We start from the raw sequence: 16,170 nt of genomic DNA on the forward strand, positions 1-16,170 counted from the left end.
CGTCGCGGCTGAGACAAACGTCACGTCGTCATATCCGGTTGCGTGCCGCGTCGTTTGAAGTTGTTTATGCGTGAAGTTTAGCTCGCTAAATAATATCATTTGATTGTCTTCTTTGAATCCATTTAAATTAACATAATAATGTATTAATCGATTAACTGAATTCTGTTAAACGCTCTGCTTCTCGATTGGCGCCATTTTGTGGATATTCACAATAACGAAATTATATCCACACTTCATGTAATGTAACGTTAGTTTATGTACATAATTATGGGAGGTTAATGCAAGGCAGACATGTTCTTTGTGTTTTATTGCAGAAATGATGAGTGTGTAAGGGTTTGAGTTGCAGTGTAAAAGCCGTAATGTCTGTGAGTTTAACTCCAGAACAGCAGAGGCGGATTGAGGAGAACAGACAGCGAGCTCTGGCCATAAGAGCTAAGAGACACGCGCAGGGCAACATTCAACTGCCCCTCGGATCTGCCCCAAACAATACCACACAGACAACAACAGCATCTGATCCGACACGATCATGTACAGTCAACAGCGATGTCAAGCAGGTGGGCACCAGACACTGTCAGACTGTCACGAGTTTATATCACATGATAGCAGAACCGATTTTAAAGTATTGTTTAATTTCTGCTTTGTGACACAATGAAGAATAAACATAGCATAAACTAGAACAACATTAGAAACCAGTATGTTTGTCAGGGATGTACCGATACAAAAAATGTGCCGATACCAATATTTGATTACTTAGACATCTACCAATAATTTTGCTTTTGTCTCCTTGTTTCAAGTAATTATGTCATGAAATCCAAGAGTTCTGATGTGTTTTCCACTTCTTTTGATAGTCAGGATATAGTCTGCGCTGATCATCGTCTGGCGTTAAAGATTATAGGCAGATATATCGGTGCATAGGGTTGCAAAGGAGCAGAAAGTTTCTTGAAACTGTCCATGGGATCTTAATCTGGGGAAATTTGGAAATATTTCAAATTGGAAACTTAATGGAAATTTATGGGAATTATTTGGAATTTTTGGGAAATTTATATCAATTGTATCATATAAAAACATAAATAATACAGGTAATACAGATTTTGAAGAATCCTTATACTTACGCTCATCAAGTCGTGGATTTATTAGATCAAAAATCCTTTAGAAATTATTCTTATATTAATGGTTTCTAAAGGATTTTTGATCAAATAAATGCAGGCTTGATTAGCAGAGACTTCTTTCGAAAACTAGAGCTGTAACGATAATTGCGTGTCCCATTAAAAAGACCTGTCTAAAATCAACTCTAAATCGCAAGGCATTACTATGGCATTTTGGTCAGTAGGAAGTCCTTATCAATCTAAAATCATTGTGGGTCTGAGTCGTTTATAACGTGCATTTAAAAAAGCAACACTCGTTAAATAAAATCATTCAAAATATTCTTTATTATCATGAAAATACCTGAAATAATCCGAAGAACGGCGATATAAATATTCTTCTAGACATTTCCTGGAATAGGGTTTGTAATGGTACTTCTTATGTGGCACAATTGGAGTTTCTGCACGAGAGCGCCCTCTGGCTTTTGGATGTGGGGGCATTTCACCGTAATACATTGAAATTCATTCATTGAGAAAACGCGCTTTTGCACGATTAATCGTTACAGCCCTATCAAAAACATTAAAAATAGTGATGTGTCCAAACTTTTGGTTACAGTAATTTCAAAATGATCTGTGCATGTTATGGATGAATGCAAGTACATGCAGGGGGTGTGGCCTTCAGTAAGCAGCGTGCATGTGATTGAAGAATGTGTAGGGTAGAAATTCAACTGAAATTGTATTAAATCTTGTTGTTTTAAACAAAATAATGCTGCAAGATTTCCTGTTATTCTTATAGGCAACTCTGCCATCTTTTCAAATTCACAGTTTATTCCCGTTAATTCCCATATTTTCCCATTCATTTCCATATATTCATGTTAATTCCCATGGAATTTTTTTCAGCCTTAAAAATTGCAGGAATTTTGCAATCCTACGGGTGCATCCTTAATATTTATTGGCTTTATGGTTATAAATGTTTTTAGTTGACCATCAGTCATTTGATAGTCTCATGGACAGTTTTATGTATTGTTTTGTATATATCTAAACTATTAATTAAGTTTTATGTATTATGTATTTATTGTATTTTGTATATATCTAAACTATTAATTAAACTAACTAATGCTTAAATAACTAAGCTACTTTGTCGTTGTTGTTTTCTGTACTGTTTGAAGCCGTTTTTCCACCAAATGCTTCTCTATGACAGTAAAAACTAATGAAGTTGAAAAATGTGTAATCTCTTTCTACCTCTCATGGTTGTTTTTGTCTTTGCATGATCAGCTCATAGGCAATAAAAGTCCTTTTGCACCTCCGACATCCAAAACTGCTTCTGCGTCCTGTAGCTTTTATGGACAGACGGTCAAAGCACCCACAGGAGAGAAGAGGGCATTTAAAACCCCTGAAACTGGGTCAGGTGTTCCTACTAAGAAGCCTTTGGTGACTGTTAAAGGAAGATGTGTGTCACATTCAGACGATCGGTTCAGAGTGGAGGTCGGTTACAACGCTGAACTTATTGCCGCATTCAAAAGCATTCCTTCCAAGAACTATGGTGAGTAGACGTGATGTGCTCTTGAGTAGTGTTTTCATATGTGGCTTTTTTAATGATTCACCTGGAAATGCATTGCCCTTATGTCATTTCATACCAAGGTAAAATCTAAAAGAATATACAAAGCTCAGAATATAGCACACCATTCATATGGGCTGGGGCTGCAATTAGGCATTGGCCCGTATGAGAGTTTGGCAATATGATAACCTTAAAGGGACATTCTACTTTTTCGAAAATATGCTCATTTTTCAGCTCCCCTAGAGTTAAACATTTGATTTTTACCGTTTTAGAATTCATTCAGCTGATGTCTGGCTCTAGCACTTTTAGCATAGCTTAGCACAATCCATTGAATCCGATTAGTCCATTAGCATCGCCCTAAAAAAAATGATGTAACTACAGAAGAGTCAAGTTTTAAATAGGAAAAATATTGAAAGTCTTTGGTTATTTTTTAGCGTGATGATATACCCTGATATATGTCAAGATACGTCAGTGCAGGATGTTTTTTTTTAAATGAAGGCAGCTCAGACATGCATTTTAGTCTGGGACTAGATTTAAGCCATGTCCAAGAAACCACCCCTTAATTATTTAATTAATTTTGGGTAAACACAGCTCGTACCGTGGAAACGGTATCACAGACAATTTGAGTGATTTTGAAACCTTGACCCTTTAAAACCTCACTATAACTTGAAACCGGTAACCGGCCCATGCCCAGCTGCAACAAACGATTCTTTTGATAATCATTTTATCTATTGATTATTAGAATGAACAGATCAACTAATGGCTAATTATCACATTTTGACAGCATGTTTATTTGTAAAACTTTACCAAACTGCTAGTTTGCATTAAGCTAGTGGTTCTTAAACCTTTCGGTACATGCCCCCTGTGTAGGGTGCATCCCTTCAAACTTACAGTTTTAATGAAACAAATCATATTGGGGCAGTTTCCTGACCAGGGTTGAGATTAAGCCAGGACTAAGTTATTTTAGGTCATTGGAACTGTTTTTAGAAACATCATTTACAAAAGAGCATTACTGGTGTGCATGAACTTGAGACAAATCAATTGCAATGATGTATTTTAAGTTGCCCACAACTATATTTGAAGCATCTTGATTGTTGCTTGTTGTAGCTTATTTTAAATCATTTTAAGTCATCTTGAGCCCCCTGGTTGAGAAACACTGCACTATAGCACCACACTCGTCAAACTGAGTTATTGCAGGCCCTGACTAGATCACAAGATAAAAAGACTTTTCAACGACAAAAATATATTTTATTGTCAAAGTTATCGATCACGTTGACTAATCGTTTCAGCCCTAATATGGACTGCTATTATGGTTAATGTTTTTGTCCTCTTTTGAGTTTGCTTTTGTTTTCTGGAGAAAAATGGTAACATACTTCATACACTACTTTCATTCTAATTTCAGTGTTTATCCGTTTATAATTTGTTTGTCATCACAGATCCTGCGACGAAGACGTGGAACTTCAGTCTTAAGGACTATCAGATGCTGAGTATGTCTTCATGCATGTTAGCGGCTTGACTCAAACAAGCAAAGTCCATATATTTTCTTATGGTTTCCTATGGTACAGTGAGTATAATGGTTTTGTTTTGTTTCAGTGGACCAGGCTGCTAGTTTGCCCTCCGTCTCTCTGAAACCTCTGGATGGAATGGAAGGCCTGAATATTTCAGCGTCCACCAGTCGCCCCAAAGATGCAGCAGCCCTGGCGGCTTTAATGAGACTCTGTCAGGGTTGGCAGAAACCAGGTGCCACCATCCAGGGCAAATGTGTTCTGGTTTCTCGCTCTCGTCTGGAAGTGGATATCGGATACCAGGCTGATGTTATTGGAATATTCAAGCAGATGCCATCTAAATGTTATGGTGAGTGTAGTAGAAATCCATCATGAAGTAAAAAGAAGCTCTTACTGTTTCCCAGAAAGGGTTGCTTTCGGGTTTTATAAGTTGGGTAAGAGCGCCACCTGGTGGGTAAAAGCGGAAATATGGATTGCCCGAAAAACTCGTCATTGGCAGAGAAACGTTTTCTCTTAATTGACAGTTAACTCTTCAATGGCAGGGATAGAGTTGAATGCTAAAATAAATAAAAATAATAATTTTTAAGGTGATAATGCATCTTCCCTGCAAAATTGAAAAATAAAATGCAATTGATGATTTGTCGTATCATTTTCACTACAATTTTGAAGCAAGCCGATATTAAAAAAGCTAACCCCACCCACTGATTAAAAATAATTTGCATACAATTTAAAACATGAAAACTATTAAATAAAAGAGAATATATTGAACTTTTCATTTTAATTTGATTTTTGTCGCTATTATTAATAAAAAGCCTTTTCAAATGTTTTTTTTGTTCATTTCTTTTTTTCATGTTTGCCTTTTAATTTTAATATTGGCAGACTTGCCTCGAGATTGTGGTGAAAATTAAATGTCAAATCATTTAATTTTTTTAATTTTTATTTTAGCATTTAATTGATTAATTTTTAAAATTGGCAGAAAAAACTTGCCATATGCATAGTAGTAAATCAACTTAATAGAAGTAAATCTTACAAAAATACAAAACAAAAAAGATGGGCTTTATCCATCTAATGCTTAAAATAAGTGAACAGTTCCTTAAACGTGAATCCTGTACTAATGCACTTTTGTTTGGTTGTTATTAGACATGAACACCAGAAAGTGGAGTTTCTTGCTGGAAGACTACGGCAAACTCAGTGAGTCACAATCATTTTTATCATTTAAATGTTTCTGAAGAGTATAAGCAGAGTCATTACAGAAAGAAAGAGAGAGAGAGCGAATCAAAGGGGCTGTTTTGCCCCATTTAGTTGTCCGTTTGATGTCAAGCTTTTAGACAGACAAACTTTACGTGCTTGTCCACTACATTGCGAGTCCACCTTTGAAAATGTAATGCGTATTCTTTATTATGGGGTAGGGCTGTGTATCACCAACAATTTCCCGATACGATACGTATCCCGATACAAGGTCCCCGATACGATGCGCATCACGATACAAGACTATTTTGAATTAAATTTTTGTTCAGAATTTAGTGACATTATTATTACTATCTGTTTATTGTACATTGAATAAGCAGTGTTGTAACAGTTGTGTTTTTGCCATTCATTTATTAGCTTTTGGGGTAACATAGAAATACTTAAAATCCCAGAGTTAGTACTTAACTTGTGTTTTTTTTTAAAGCAGTTTACAAAGATGGTGCCTTACTCTAGGCATTATATTTGTCTCTCATTATTCTATATCTATAAAATATATCTATAAACATGCAGTCAGACTTAATACTATTTAATAGAATTCAGATTATTAATGTGACATTTATAGTTTGAAGTAGCTCTGTATCTCTTCTCTAGACATGCAAATCTTTGTTGTATTTCTTCTCAAATGCATTAGTACTGTTTTATAAGATAGTGGCTAATAAAGCCCTTTGCAGCAGTATAGGCTAAGATATCTGCGCTTTTCATACTGAACTCATTGATTTTAAATACACGCGCGTGCGAGAGAGAGAGAGCGGGAGTACGCGCCTCGCTATGCAGACACGTGCGCCAGCGAGCCAGACGCGCAAAATGAAACTATACCCCGGAACTTTAACTCTACGTACTCCGCGGGACACATGTGTCCTGTCCATATGGATCACGGATCAACATCGTCACGTTTCTTTCAAAAGTACATCCGAATCGATACGGAAGGTGCTGTATCGATGTGTGCATCGTCAGGCGGCCGTGACGATGTATCGTCGTATCGATATTTTGAACACAGCACTATTATGGGGTATGTTTTGGTTTTAAAGATGTGCAAGACTTCATTAAGGTCATACAGTAGTACGTTCCTGTAGTTTGACTAGTATTGCATGGTGCTTACAACGACAGGATTCTGGATTCAATCTCATCAATCACACATACTGATCAGATGTGCGCCTTGATGCACTGTAAGTTCTGCATACAGCATGAAGATCTGTTTTCCTGTATACAGTGTCACATCTAAATCAGCTGTCATCGGTGGAGATCGAACCTTTACCTCACGCTGTGATTCAGTCCTTCTCCTCTCAGTTTGAGAAGAGTGAGTCCAGACCTGATGTTCCTCCTGTGGCGGATCTCTCCGGTGTCGATCCGAAGCTTACACACAGCCTCATGCCCTTCCAGAGAGATGGAGTGAAGTGAGTCCTTTATCTGTGGAATCTGTGGTTTTAAAACTCACAAAATATCACAATCACTTCAAAATAATATTCTTGCATGTTTGCTATGGTGGATGTGGATTGTATGTGACAATGTTTGATCATTGGTCAATTTTGCAGTGTCCAGAGACGGCCGTCTGCTGTTGGCTGATGATATGGGTTTGGGTAAAACCATACAGGCCATCTGTATCGCCTCATACTACAGGAGTGAGTGGCCGCTGCTGGTGGTCGCCCCGTCCTCTGTGCGCTTCACATGGGCCGAGGTAACGCCACATCTTGTGGTGCTGTAAGATGCATTGAAATCGGAGCATCAGATATACACCTTGAGGTTTAGGCATATTACCCAATCTCTCTCAGAGGAAGAAGGTTAAAAGACTAATAAGTAAAACACTCCTAAATCCTCTCTCTCCCAGGCTTTCCGCCGATGGTTGCCGTCTGTAAGCGCAGACAGTATTAATGTGGTGGTTAAAGGCAAAGACAATCTCCATTCCGGTCTCATTAACATCGTCAGCTACGACCTGCTCAGTAAGATGGACAAACAGCAACCGGCCAGCTCTTTCAATGTCATCATTATGGTGAGAGAGAGCTGTGTTCCTGTAGCTCCATGGGTTTGGTTCCCATACTGATAATGAATGTAAACCTTCAATGCACTTTTAAAGCAGTTGAAGGACAGAAACTGAAATCTCATCTGGTTTGTTTAGGACGAGTCTCACTTCCTGAAGAACATGAAGACCGCTCGCTGTAGAGCAGCTCTTCCTCTACTGAAGGTCTGACACTGAAATACTGCAGATACATGATTGTAAATACTGAACGAATTTCTAAACTTTTCCAAAGGTTTGTGGTCTGCATTCAAATGCTGATGTTTTACTCGAGAGAGGATTTTTGTTTATATTTTTCTACGGGTTAGAGATGGAAGGATTTGGTTCATTAGTTTGTGGTATTTGGGCTTTGAAAAGTCATTGGGATGCATTTGGACTGATTTTGGATGCATATTAAACTGGTTTTGGTACGGGGATCTGGTAACCCTGACAGGACAAAGGAGGAAGTAAAAGCGCTGGTAATGCTGGTATATAATTCAGGGTTTCCCACAGAAAATGTGATTGTTAAGGTAGTAGGGTTGGTCGGGTGGGCGTGTCCAATCGTGACAATCAAAGGGGCGGGGCGGGGCGTACGCGTCATGATGAAAATGAAAATATTTTTATTTAAAACACTCAAAAAAAAAACATAAGTCCACTTACAGTTCTCATGGACATGCTTTTTATTAACTGGCTATCCTCCAGACAGTTGACGGACCATTTCGGCCATGTGGCGCACGTGCACGCTCATGGTGTGAAGCGCGTCCGTGCTATTCTCAGAGATGCACTTGACTGTCTTTTGTGCAGCGAATTATTATTATTTTTTTGACAACTTAGTTAAGGCGGTAGGGTTTCACAGCTTAGGTGGGCCGCCCGAACTGCAAAGTGCTGCGGGGAAACCCTGTAATTTAATTTTGTTTTTTAATATAAGTAAGTGTGTATTTGTTGCCGTCTGTTGTTGTTGGGTTTTCCTAAAAATAGTATTGAACCCCAAACTAAGCATCTGTTTTAAAGTAAGGGGGAAATCAAGGTTTTTATTGCTGTAACAATGCACGTATATCACTTTCATATCATAATGAATTATTTATTTAATAACGAATAATGGTAATTCTCATCAAGGTTTAAAGTTGAATATTAAAGTGAGTTTATTAATCTGTGGCAAAATTTTCTCACCAACACGTCCTTGTAGACTCAATTCATTTTGTTTGTTTATATTTTGACATTTAAAGATACTTTACTATTTAAAAGCTGAATAAACGTTTTTATTTAAGGCTTTTTTTGTTAAACGCTGTAGTAGTGTGTGGCTTTTGCACTCTTAAAAGTACACTTCTTCACGTAAATACCCTAATTTAGCGCCTTGTTTTACTATAAAAAGTGAAAAATCTGAGTAAATATTTTTAACCAATTAGTCAATTAATCGAAAATAATCACCCGATTAATCGATTATGGAAATGATTGTTAGTTGCAGCCCTATTCATTTATGATCTCTTCTGTGCAGTTCACGTTACTGAAGTTACCACAGTTTTTTTAAGAGTATTTGAAGGATTAATTAAAGTGTATATAAGAAGTTTCAGGTGATTTTCTTTTTGTGAATTGTCTGATGTTTCCCTAACAGGCTGCTAAGAGAGTGATCCTCCTGTCCGGAACACCAGCCATGTCCCGACCCGCTGAACTCTTTACTCAGATTCAAGCCGTGAAACCTTCTCTCTTTCCACGCTTCCATGACTTCGGCACACGTTACTGTAATGCCAAGCAGGTATGTTCATCTGTATATAAATTAAATCTTAATTGATCATCATAGCCTTGAGCTGGCCATCTGAAGCACATTTCCCACTACAACACTTGAAGAAACTTAAAGCTCTGAGAAGAAAACATAAACGGAAACTGAATGCGTGTTATCCTGCAAAGCTGAGGAAATAGTTCACAACTGGTTGTGTTATAAGAGAGAGCGTCATGGTGTTTTATTTTGAGTCATTTCACCGCACATAAGATAATAGTGTTTTACTCGTATGGTGATGTTTTGATTTATCAAGGCAGATGTTAGAGATCTTGGTTTTAAAAAGATCTGGATTAATACAGTCACCGCTTTTTATTTTTTATTCTCAACGATCTGATCAGGATGGTTGCACATTTAAAAAACTTACAATCTGTTATTATATTTTTATTAATAAATAAATATACTTTAAAATGTGGTTGTATCAGGGCTGTTATGATTAATCGTGTGTACCATTGAAAAGACCTGTCTGTAATTGATTCTGAATCTCAAGGCTGCTATTCTGTGTTTCATACGCAGCTTGTGCGTGTACTATGGCGTTTTGGTCAGTAAGAAGTCCTTATCAATCTAAAAATCATTATGAGTCAGAGTCTTTTATACCATGGACGGTTTAAATACTCGATTCTGATTGGCTGGAAGGTGTGCATTAAAACCGTTTAATGCACAGGTAGTTCCAGTCAGTTTGATTACAGTTAGAAATTAATCTGGTACTATAAACACTGGTAACCATAATAACACGGTTACACTTAAAGAGTTTCGTTGCAGAACGAGATAAATCCATTTTTTTTTATTTTTGTCAAAACATGTTTATTATTATGTTATCATGTTATTATTTTGTTTTATGGTGCTACTTAGCTGTATTTTTTAAGTTATGAAGGTTTAAATCAAAACAAACCAACTGCAGTTGCATTGAAATTAATTGGAATGCACAACCAAAAAACGAGATTTCTGAACAATTAAAAAAACGGTGGTTATCTCGTTTTGCAACGAAACTCTTCACTTGCAAACTGAGTGAGAGACAAATATGAAAATGTTTATTTAGGTAGACTACTGGGGGCGTGCACATCAAAGCTTTTACGTCTGCGGCCGTTGCATGTTTTCAATTGTTTCCAATGGAAGCTTGGCGTTTTTCAAATCAACCAGCATTTTTTTTCCGCGCTGAAAGCCGGAGCTCTGCGGTTTTTCAGCGCCGAGAGTAGAACGAGATTCAGCTTTCAGGGCTCCAGACTGCTACCAAATGGCCTTTTTTGCCACCAAAATTTGAGAGTGTGCCACTGAATTTTACATCCAGTCGCACATGTGCGATCAGTAAATTTGACCTTTTTTTGTGATGTGACACTGCATTTGAAACAGCACATTGTACTTTCTGCATCTATCATCAAAGTATTTATTAGTAATACAGTGGAAATTAGTAGAAATGTGAATAATTGGTTAGCATGTTGATTTACGGTGTGTGCCCCCAAACTTTCTGGTTGTGCCCCTAAAATTTTCAGTTGGGGGCCACCGTGCTCCTAGTGAAAAAAGTTAGTCTGGAGCCCTGACTTTGAAGCTCTGCTCGTCAATGTCAGTTCTCACACGGCCGTCACCCCTACCTCCCTTACACCTAACTGTAATCATTACTTTTTATGAATCACTACTAATTATGAATCTTTCTCGACTATATTATTAATCAAACGTACACTTAAATTGATAAGAGCAAACTTTGGCGACCACAGGTTGCAACTAATTGCAGGCTGCAACAACGCAACTATACTGGTTCATTTGGCGGAGCAAAGTATATAAAGTGGGAGGAGTTGGATCTACATCCAACCTCGCCCCCTAGATGTCGGGTTCTGCAGTGAGGACCATCTAAAAAAATATGGTACATGTTCCAGTTTTACTACCGCAGGGCTCAACATAAAGATAACCTGATAACCCTTCTTCTGGTCCACTGAACTTAATAGCAAGACGTATGAATGAAAAGAATTTTAAGGCATTGAGAGACATGTCAACACAGTATATTAATAACACTGTTTAATTAATATTGGTTCATTATCTTCCTTACAACAAGATTCCTTTGATATGAGTTCTCCATTTCTGTGCACAGTTAATTCTGATATACCTGAAACTATTGACCCTGAAGAGAGTATTGTGAAATTTCAAAATCAGAGTTTACATTTAAATTTACCAATTTTCTTAAAAAATCTACAAAAAATTACGTTGAGCCTTGACTAGTATTTGCTGATAAAACAAACGGACCACAGTTTTGGATCTAAAAATACTACATGGAATAGTGTTTTGAAGCGAGTGTGAATGCAGTTAAAGTGAAGTGTATTCTCTCTGTCTTCAGCTTCAGTGGGGATGGGATTATTCTGGCTCCTGTAACCTGAATGAACTGAAGCTTCTTCTGGAGGAGTCCATCATGCTCAGACGACTGAAGTCAGAGGTACTCTCGCAGCTTCCCGCCAAACAGCGCAAGGTGGTTACCGTGACGACGGACGGCATCAACTCCCGCACCAAAGCCGCCCTCAGCGCGGCTGCCAAAGAGCTCGCCAAAGGATGCCGCAACGTAAGCCATAAATCAACAGTAATAATCTTCAACATGTCTTTAAAACTGAAGTGTGTGATCACTAAACTGAGCACTCAAACTCACACCAGTGATGCTCATATAAAACCAGAAATGTTTTAAAGAGTCAGAGGTTTGTACTGTAATTCAACTACAAATGGCTCACTGGGTTATAGAAAAATATTGCACGCTTCACTTTTATTAGAAATGTTTCACAGTAAAAGTGTTTTTCTCTGACTATATGTTTTCTGATGAACGTGCAGAAGACTCAAGAGAAAGAAGCTCTTCTGGTTTTCTTCAGTCACACCGCAGAGGCCAAAACCAAAGCCATCATGTACGTATCAAGAATGCATTACACAATAAAATCTTCATAATATAACACACCTTTTGCTTTATGTCAAATAAATCTTTGGTGTCCCCAGAGTACATATGTGAAGTTCTAGCTCAAAATATCCCACAGATAATTTATTATAACATGTTAAAATTGACACATTGTGGATGTGAGCAGAAATGTGCTGTTTTTTGTTGTGTCCTTTAAAATGCAAATGGGCTGATCTCTGCACTAAATGTCAATGCTGTGGTTGGATAGTGCAGATTAAGGGACGGTATTATTATAAGATTATACCACGGGTCTGTTGAATGCTGTATTCTGATTGGCTGAGAAATGTTCCGTGGCTATGCATTAATTTCTGATAACCGCACACCTAACTTGTCAATGTCTTAAAAATAGGCACCAGATCAATGTTTGTGGTAACCGTGGTATAAGCGAAATAAATGATTCCGGTCCTTTGAATTATTTGAAAATAATGCACACTCCGCTTCGTGTCGTGCCGCATTGCACCTTGGGTGTGCATTATTTTCTTATAATTCAATGGCCCGTCGTCAATTATTCCTTACAGATCCTCTTCTGACATCACAAGGGGAGCAAAATTTAAATGAGCTATTTTTTCACGTGCTTGTAGAGAATGGTTTACCAAAACGAAGTTACTGGATTGATCTTATTCACAATTTCCAGGTTGATAGAAGCACTGGGGACCCAATTATAGCACATAAACATGAAAAAGTCTGATTTTCATGGTATGTCCCCTTTAAACCTAAATTTATTTGATATACTGCATTATAAAAATATAAAGGGCACGGATGTTTTATTAAAAGTTTTAAAAATTATAAAGTAGGACTGCATGATATTAAAGACAAATGCTATATGTGGTAAGTAACTTGCTAAAAATGCAATATAATTATAAAGTTTGCAAAATGAAATGAAATTTTTATTATTTTTTTACTTAAAGATATATATACAGTTACTAACATAGGTTTCACATTATTTCTGGGAGAAATAATTTTGTTTCGCAAGTCTCTTTGTTATCTGCATCAACCTAAAACTTTCACGTAACTTGTTTGAAGTATTAAAATCATTGCACACCATTGTGCTATGCATATTGTTATATGAACATTTGCAATATTTCAATCACTTCATTATATCCAGGGCTGGAAATGGGGGAAATGCAGGGGGACGGAGTCCGGGCGGGGAGCGAATTTCCTGGGGGAACGAATTGAAAAGAAATTAATAGTATTTAAAAATGACTCCTCCCCGTTATGAGTTTTTTATTGCAACTATTATTTTTTATTACACGACATTTGAAGGTTTGTTATTCCCAGATAACAGCCGCTCAAAACTAAAAACACACGATAATCCAAATGCTGCAAATCATTTTGACAGATACAGTTTAATATTACACAAAAATTAAATATGTCTTTTAACTATTTCCCCGCCGGCATTTTTTAAAAAGTTCCCTGACAGCGCCAACATTTTTTATGCTTTTCACAAAAGTTTAATGCCTTCCAGAAAATGCTCTTCTTTAAATATATAAACATATCAAATAAAAGAACAGACCCTCTGCTTTCAAACAAATAAAGCGTTTCATCTTATCTTTATTTGTTCATTTTTATCAACTCTCAAATATGGGTAGATTTCTTAAAAAAACACCAAATGTTGAGCAAAAAGCTGAAATTATTTTGCTCAGATATGAGATGTAGAGTGATCCTCAAAACTTACACGGGAATACAGCTGTTTGCTGTAGGGCGATACTTCCGGGTTTAATAAGTTGCAGAAGAGCCACTTGGTGGATAATGGTGCTATTGCGGAATACCAGAAATACTCGTCATTGGCAGGGAAGCGTTTTCTCCTAATTGACGAGTTAACTCCTCAATGGTGGGGAAAGAGTTAATAACATATATGACCTTATATTTACAAATGATTAAACCAAATAGTGTGTTTGAAAGTTTTTTCTCATCTTAAAACCGAAAGTAAACATATTTTCCTTGCGGAAGGTCTGCATTCGTTAAAAATGCATATAAAATATTTAAAATCAATATTTAATGTTCCTTACCTTACTAATGAGGTAAATAGCCGTGTAATAAGTGGGATAATGTACAGTCAGACGGTTGTTATCACAAAAAAAGTGTGTGTGCTTCACGTCAGGTCCTAATCACACTGTCTGGAATTATTTCTGCTAACAACCATTTGTCTATATTTTATCCCTTACATGTATGAACTGAAGTGTGTGTGTTGAATCTGTATCTCATGGAATACATCTCAGACATGCTGGAGTGTGGACGAGAGAAGTTTCTGGTCTTTGCTCATCACAAGCTGGTGCTGGACAGTGTGACCAGAGAACTTGGTGAGAAGGTTTGTCAGGTTTCTTTCACTTTTTCAAACATATGCCATCAGCTAAAGACACATCCAGATCAAATCTGCTATATTATCTATTACAACTTTTTAGATTTGAGTTTTTAGTTGTAAATAAACATGCAGAGGATAGGCTTGATAACAGATTGACTGACTCTGGGTGTCGTCCTCGTGATTGTTCGGATGTGAATCCTGTGCTTGTTCTGTGCAGGGTATCAATTATATTCGTATCGACGGGTCGACGCCGTCAGCGGAGCGCCAGCAGCTGTGTGATAGATTTCAGTTTTCCCCGCAGAGCTGTGTGGCTGTTCTTTCAATCACCGCTGCTAACATGGGGCTGACGCTGCACGCCGCCGATCTCGTGGTCTTCGCTGAGCTCTTCTGGAATCCTGGAGTAAGAACTTAATAAACTCTCATCGACATTCCCACACTCACAGAAAACCTGGAAAAGTCCAAGAAATGAATGACATCATAAAATATCACAGAAAGTTTCACAGCTCTGAAATATTTAAAGGTCACCTATTATGCCCATTTTTACAAGGTGTAATATAAGTCTCAAATGTGCCTAGAATGTTTCTGTGAAGTTTCAGCTTAAAGGCGGAGTCCACGATGTTTGAAAAACGCTTTGGAAAAGGAGACGGGCCGACTACCAAAACAAACTTATAGCCAATCAAATCAAATCAAATGCCGGGTTGCGTATGTGTGGGGCGGGTCTATCAACAGAAGGTCCAGATTCTATTGGGGTAGGGGCATGATTTCAAATATCAACATTGGCTTTCAAACATCATGGACTCCGCCTTTAAAATACCCCACAGATTATTTATTATAGCATGTCCAAAATGCACAAAAAATGCTGTTTTTATGTCTGTACCTTTAAATGCAAATGAGCTACTGTACAGTTCCTTACTGCCTTACCAACAGACAACAAGTGCTTTTACAGTTTATTTAGCCAAATTAGTGCTACAATATGCTAACAAACACATTTGGAAAAGCTTTTGGGTAAATTTAACCAGTCAGTCAGGGGCTGTGGGTGGGGCTTTGTTTGTGTGACATCACATTAACAAGAGAATCAAACCGGCATGTCTAATGAGATTGGTTTGGTTTAATGGGGATTCATTTTAATGACTGATGATTTTTGTCTATTGTACAGGTTCTGATTCAAGCAGAAGATCGAGTACACAGGATTGGACAAACCAGTAATGTGGATATTCATTATCTAGTGGCTAAAGGCACTGCTGATGATTATCTGTGGTGAGTGACATAAACACATCTACACTTTGTGTTTATTTAACATCTTTCTCTACAGGAAATCACACAAGCCATGGAAAACATGAAAATCAGGGAAAAAGTCAAGTTTTATAAACCTGGAGAACATTTGAGAATTAACAGAGTTTGTCTCATAAGAAATCACATTTATATTGTCATACTTCCTGCGTCCCTGTAACGCTGTCTTTGGCAATATTTCAGATAGTGATATAGTTCCTGGCTCCAGCATCACCCTGTCTTTGTCGTTTAGCCTCAATATTGGTTGAATTTAATATACACATTCAGACACACTTACCCCTGGAGGCGTCCCCAAAGTGTCACCGCAGTGACGCAGCGAGAGTTCCCTCGAAAGGGAACTGTAACAATGTATCTTAAAAGGTAACACAATGTAACCTTGCTCTCACTTGAAATGTGTCCCGTCATTTTGTCCTTGAATTTGAGGATATTGGACCTGGAAAGTCCTTGAAAGGTCCTTGAATGAAAGTTAACTAAGGTGTGGGAACCCTGCCTACTGGT

The 16,170-nt window shown here is 37.6% G+C and overlaps 1 protein-coding gene across 4 annotated transcripts in view; it reads left to right on the plus strand.

Annotated features, from left to right (window-relative positions):
- Positions 1-16,170, plus strand: part of smarcal1 (SWI/SNF related, matrix associated, actin dependent regulator of chromatin, subfamily a-like 1) — a 20,347-nt gene continuing 4,177 nt past the window's right edge. Inside the window, exons 1-16 of one of the 4 annotated variants that reach the window (XM_073854756.1) lie at positions 3-237; positions 315-554; positions 2,358-2,625; positions 4,077-4,127; positions 4,234-4,494; positions 5,286-5,336; positions 6,604-6,782; positions 6,913-7,068; positions 7,219-7,380; positions 7,507-7,572; positions 8,996-9,136; positions 11,484-11,702; positions 11,963-12,029; positions 14,282-14,388; positions 14,600-14,782; positions 15,539-15,639. In XM_073854756.1, coding sequence (XP_073710857.1) covers positions 360-554; positions 2,358-2,625; positions 4,077-4,127; positions 4,234-4,494; positions 5,286-5,336; positions 6,604-6,782; positions 6,913-7,068; positions 7,219-7,380; positions 7,507-7,572; positions 8,996-9,136; positions 11,484-11,702; positions 11,963-12,029; positions 14,282-14,388; positions 14,600-14,782; positions 15,539-15,639 — 2,207 coding nt within the window. In that variant the 5' untranslated portion in view covers positions 3-237; positions 315-359. Of the gene's footprint in view, positions 555-2,357; positions 2,626-4,076; positions 4,128-4,233; positions 4,495-5,285; positions 5,337-6,603; positions 6,786-6,912; positions 7,069-7,218; positions 7,381-7,506; positions 7,573-8,995; positions 9,137-11,483; positions 11,703-11,962; positions 12,030-14,281; positions 14,389-14,599; positions 14,783-15,538; positions 15,640-16,170 lie in introns of those variants that run through there. The other 3 variants (XR_012358153.1, XM_073854755.1, XM_073854754.1) reach the window with 3 other exon arrangements.

The sequence above is a fragment of the Misgurnus anguillicaudatus genome, chromosome 17, assembly GCF_027580225.2.
Source record: "Misgurnus anguillicaudatus chromosome 17, ASM2758022v2, whole genome shotgun sequence".
Classification (NCBI taxonomy): Eukaryota; Metazoa; Chordata; class Actinopteri; order Cypriniformes; family Cobitidae; genus Misgurnus; species Misgurnus anguillicaudatus.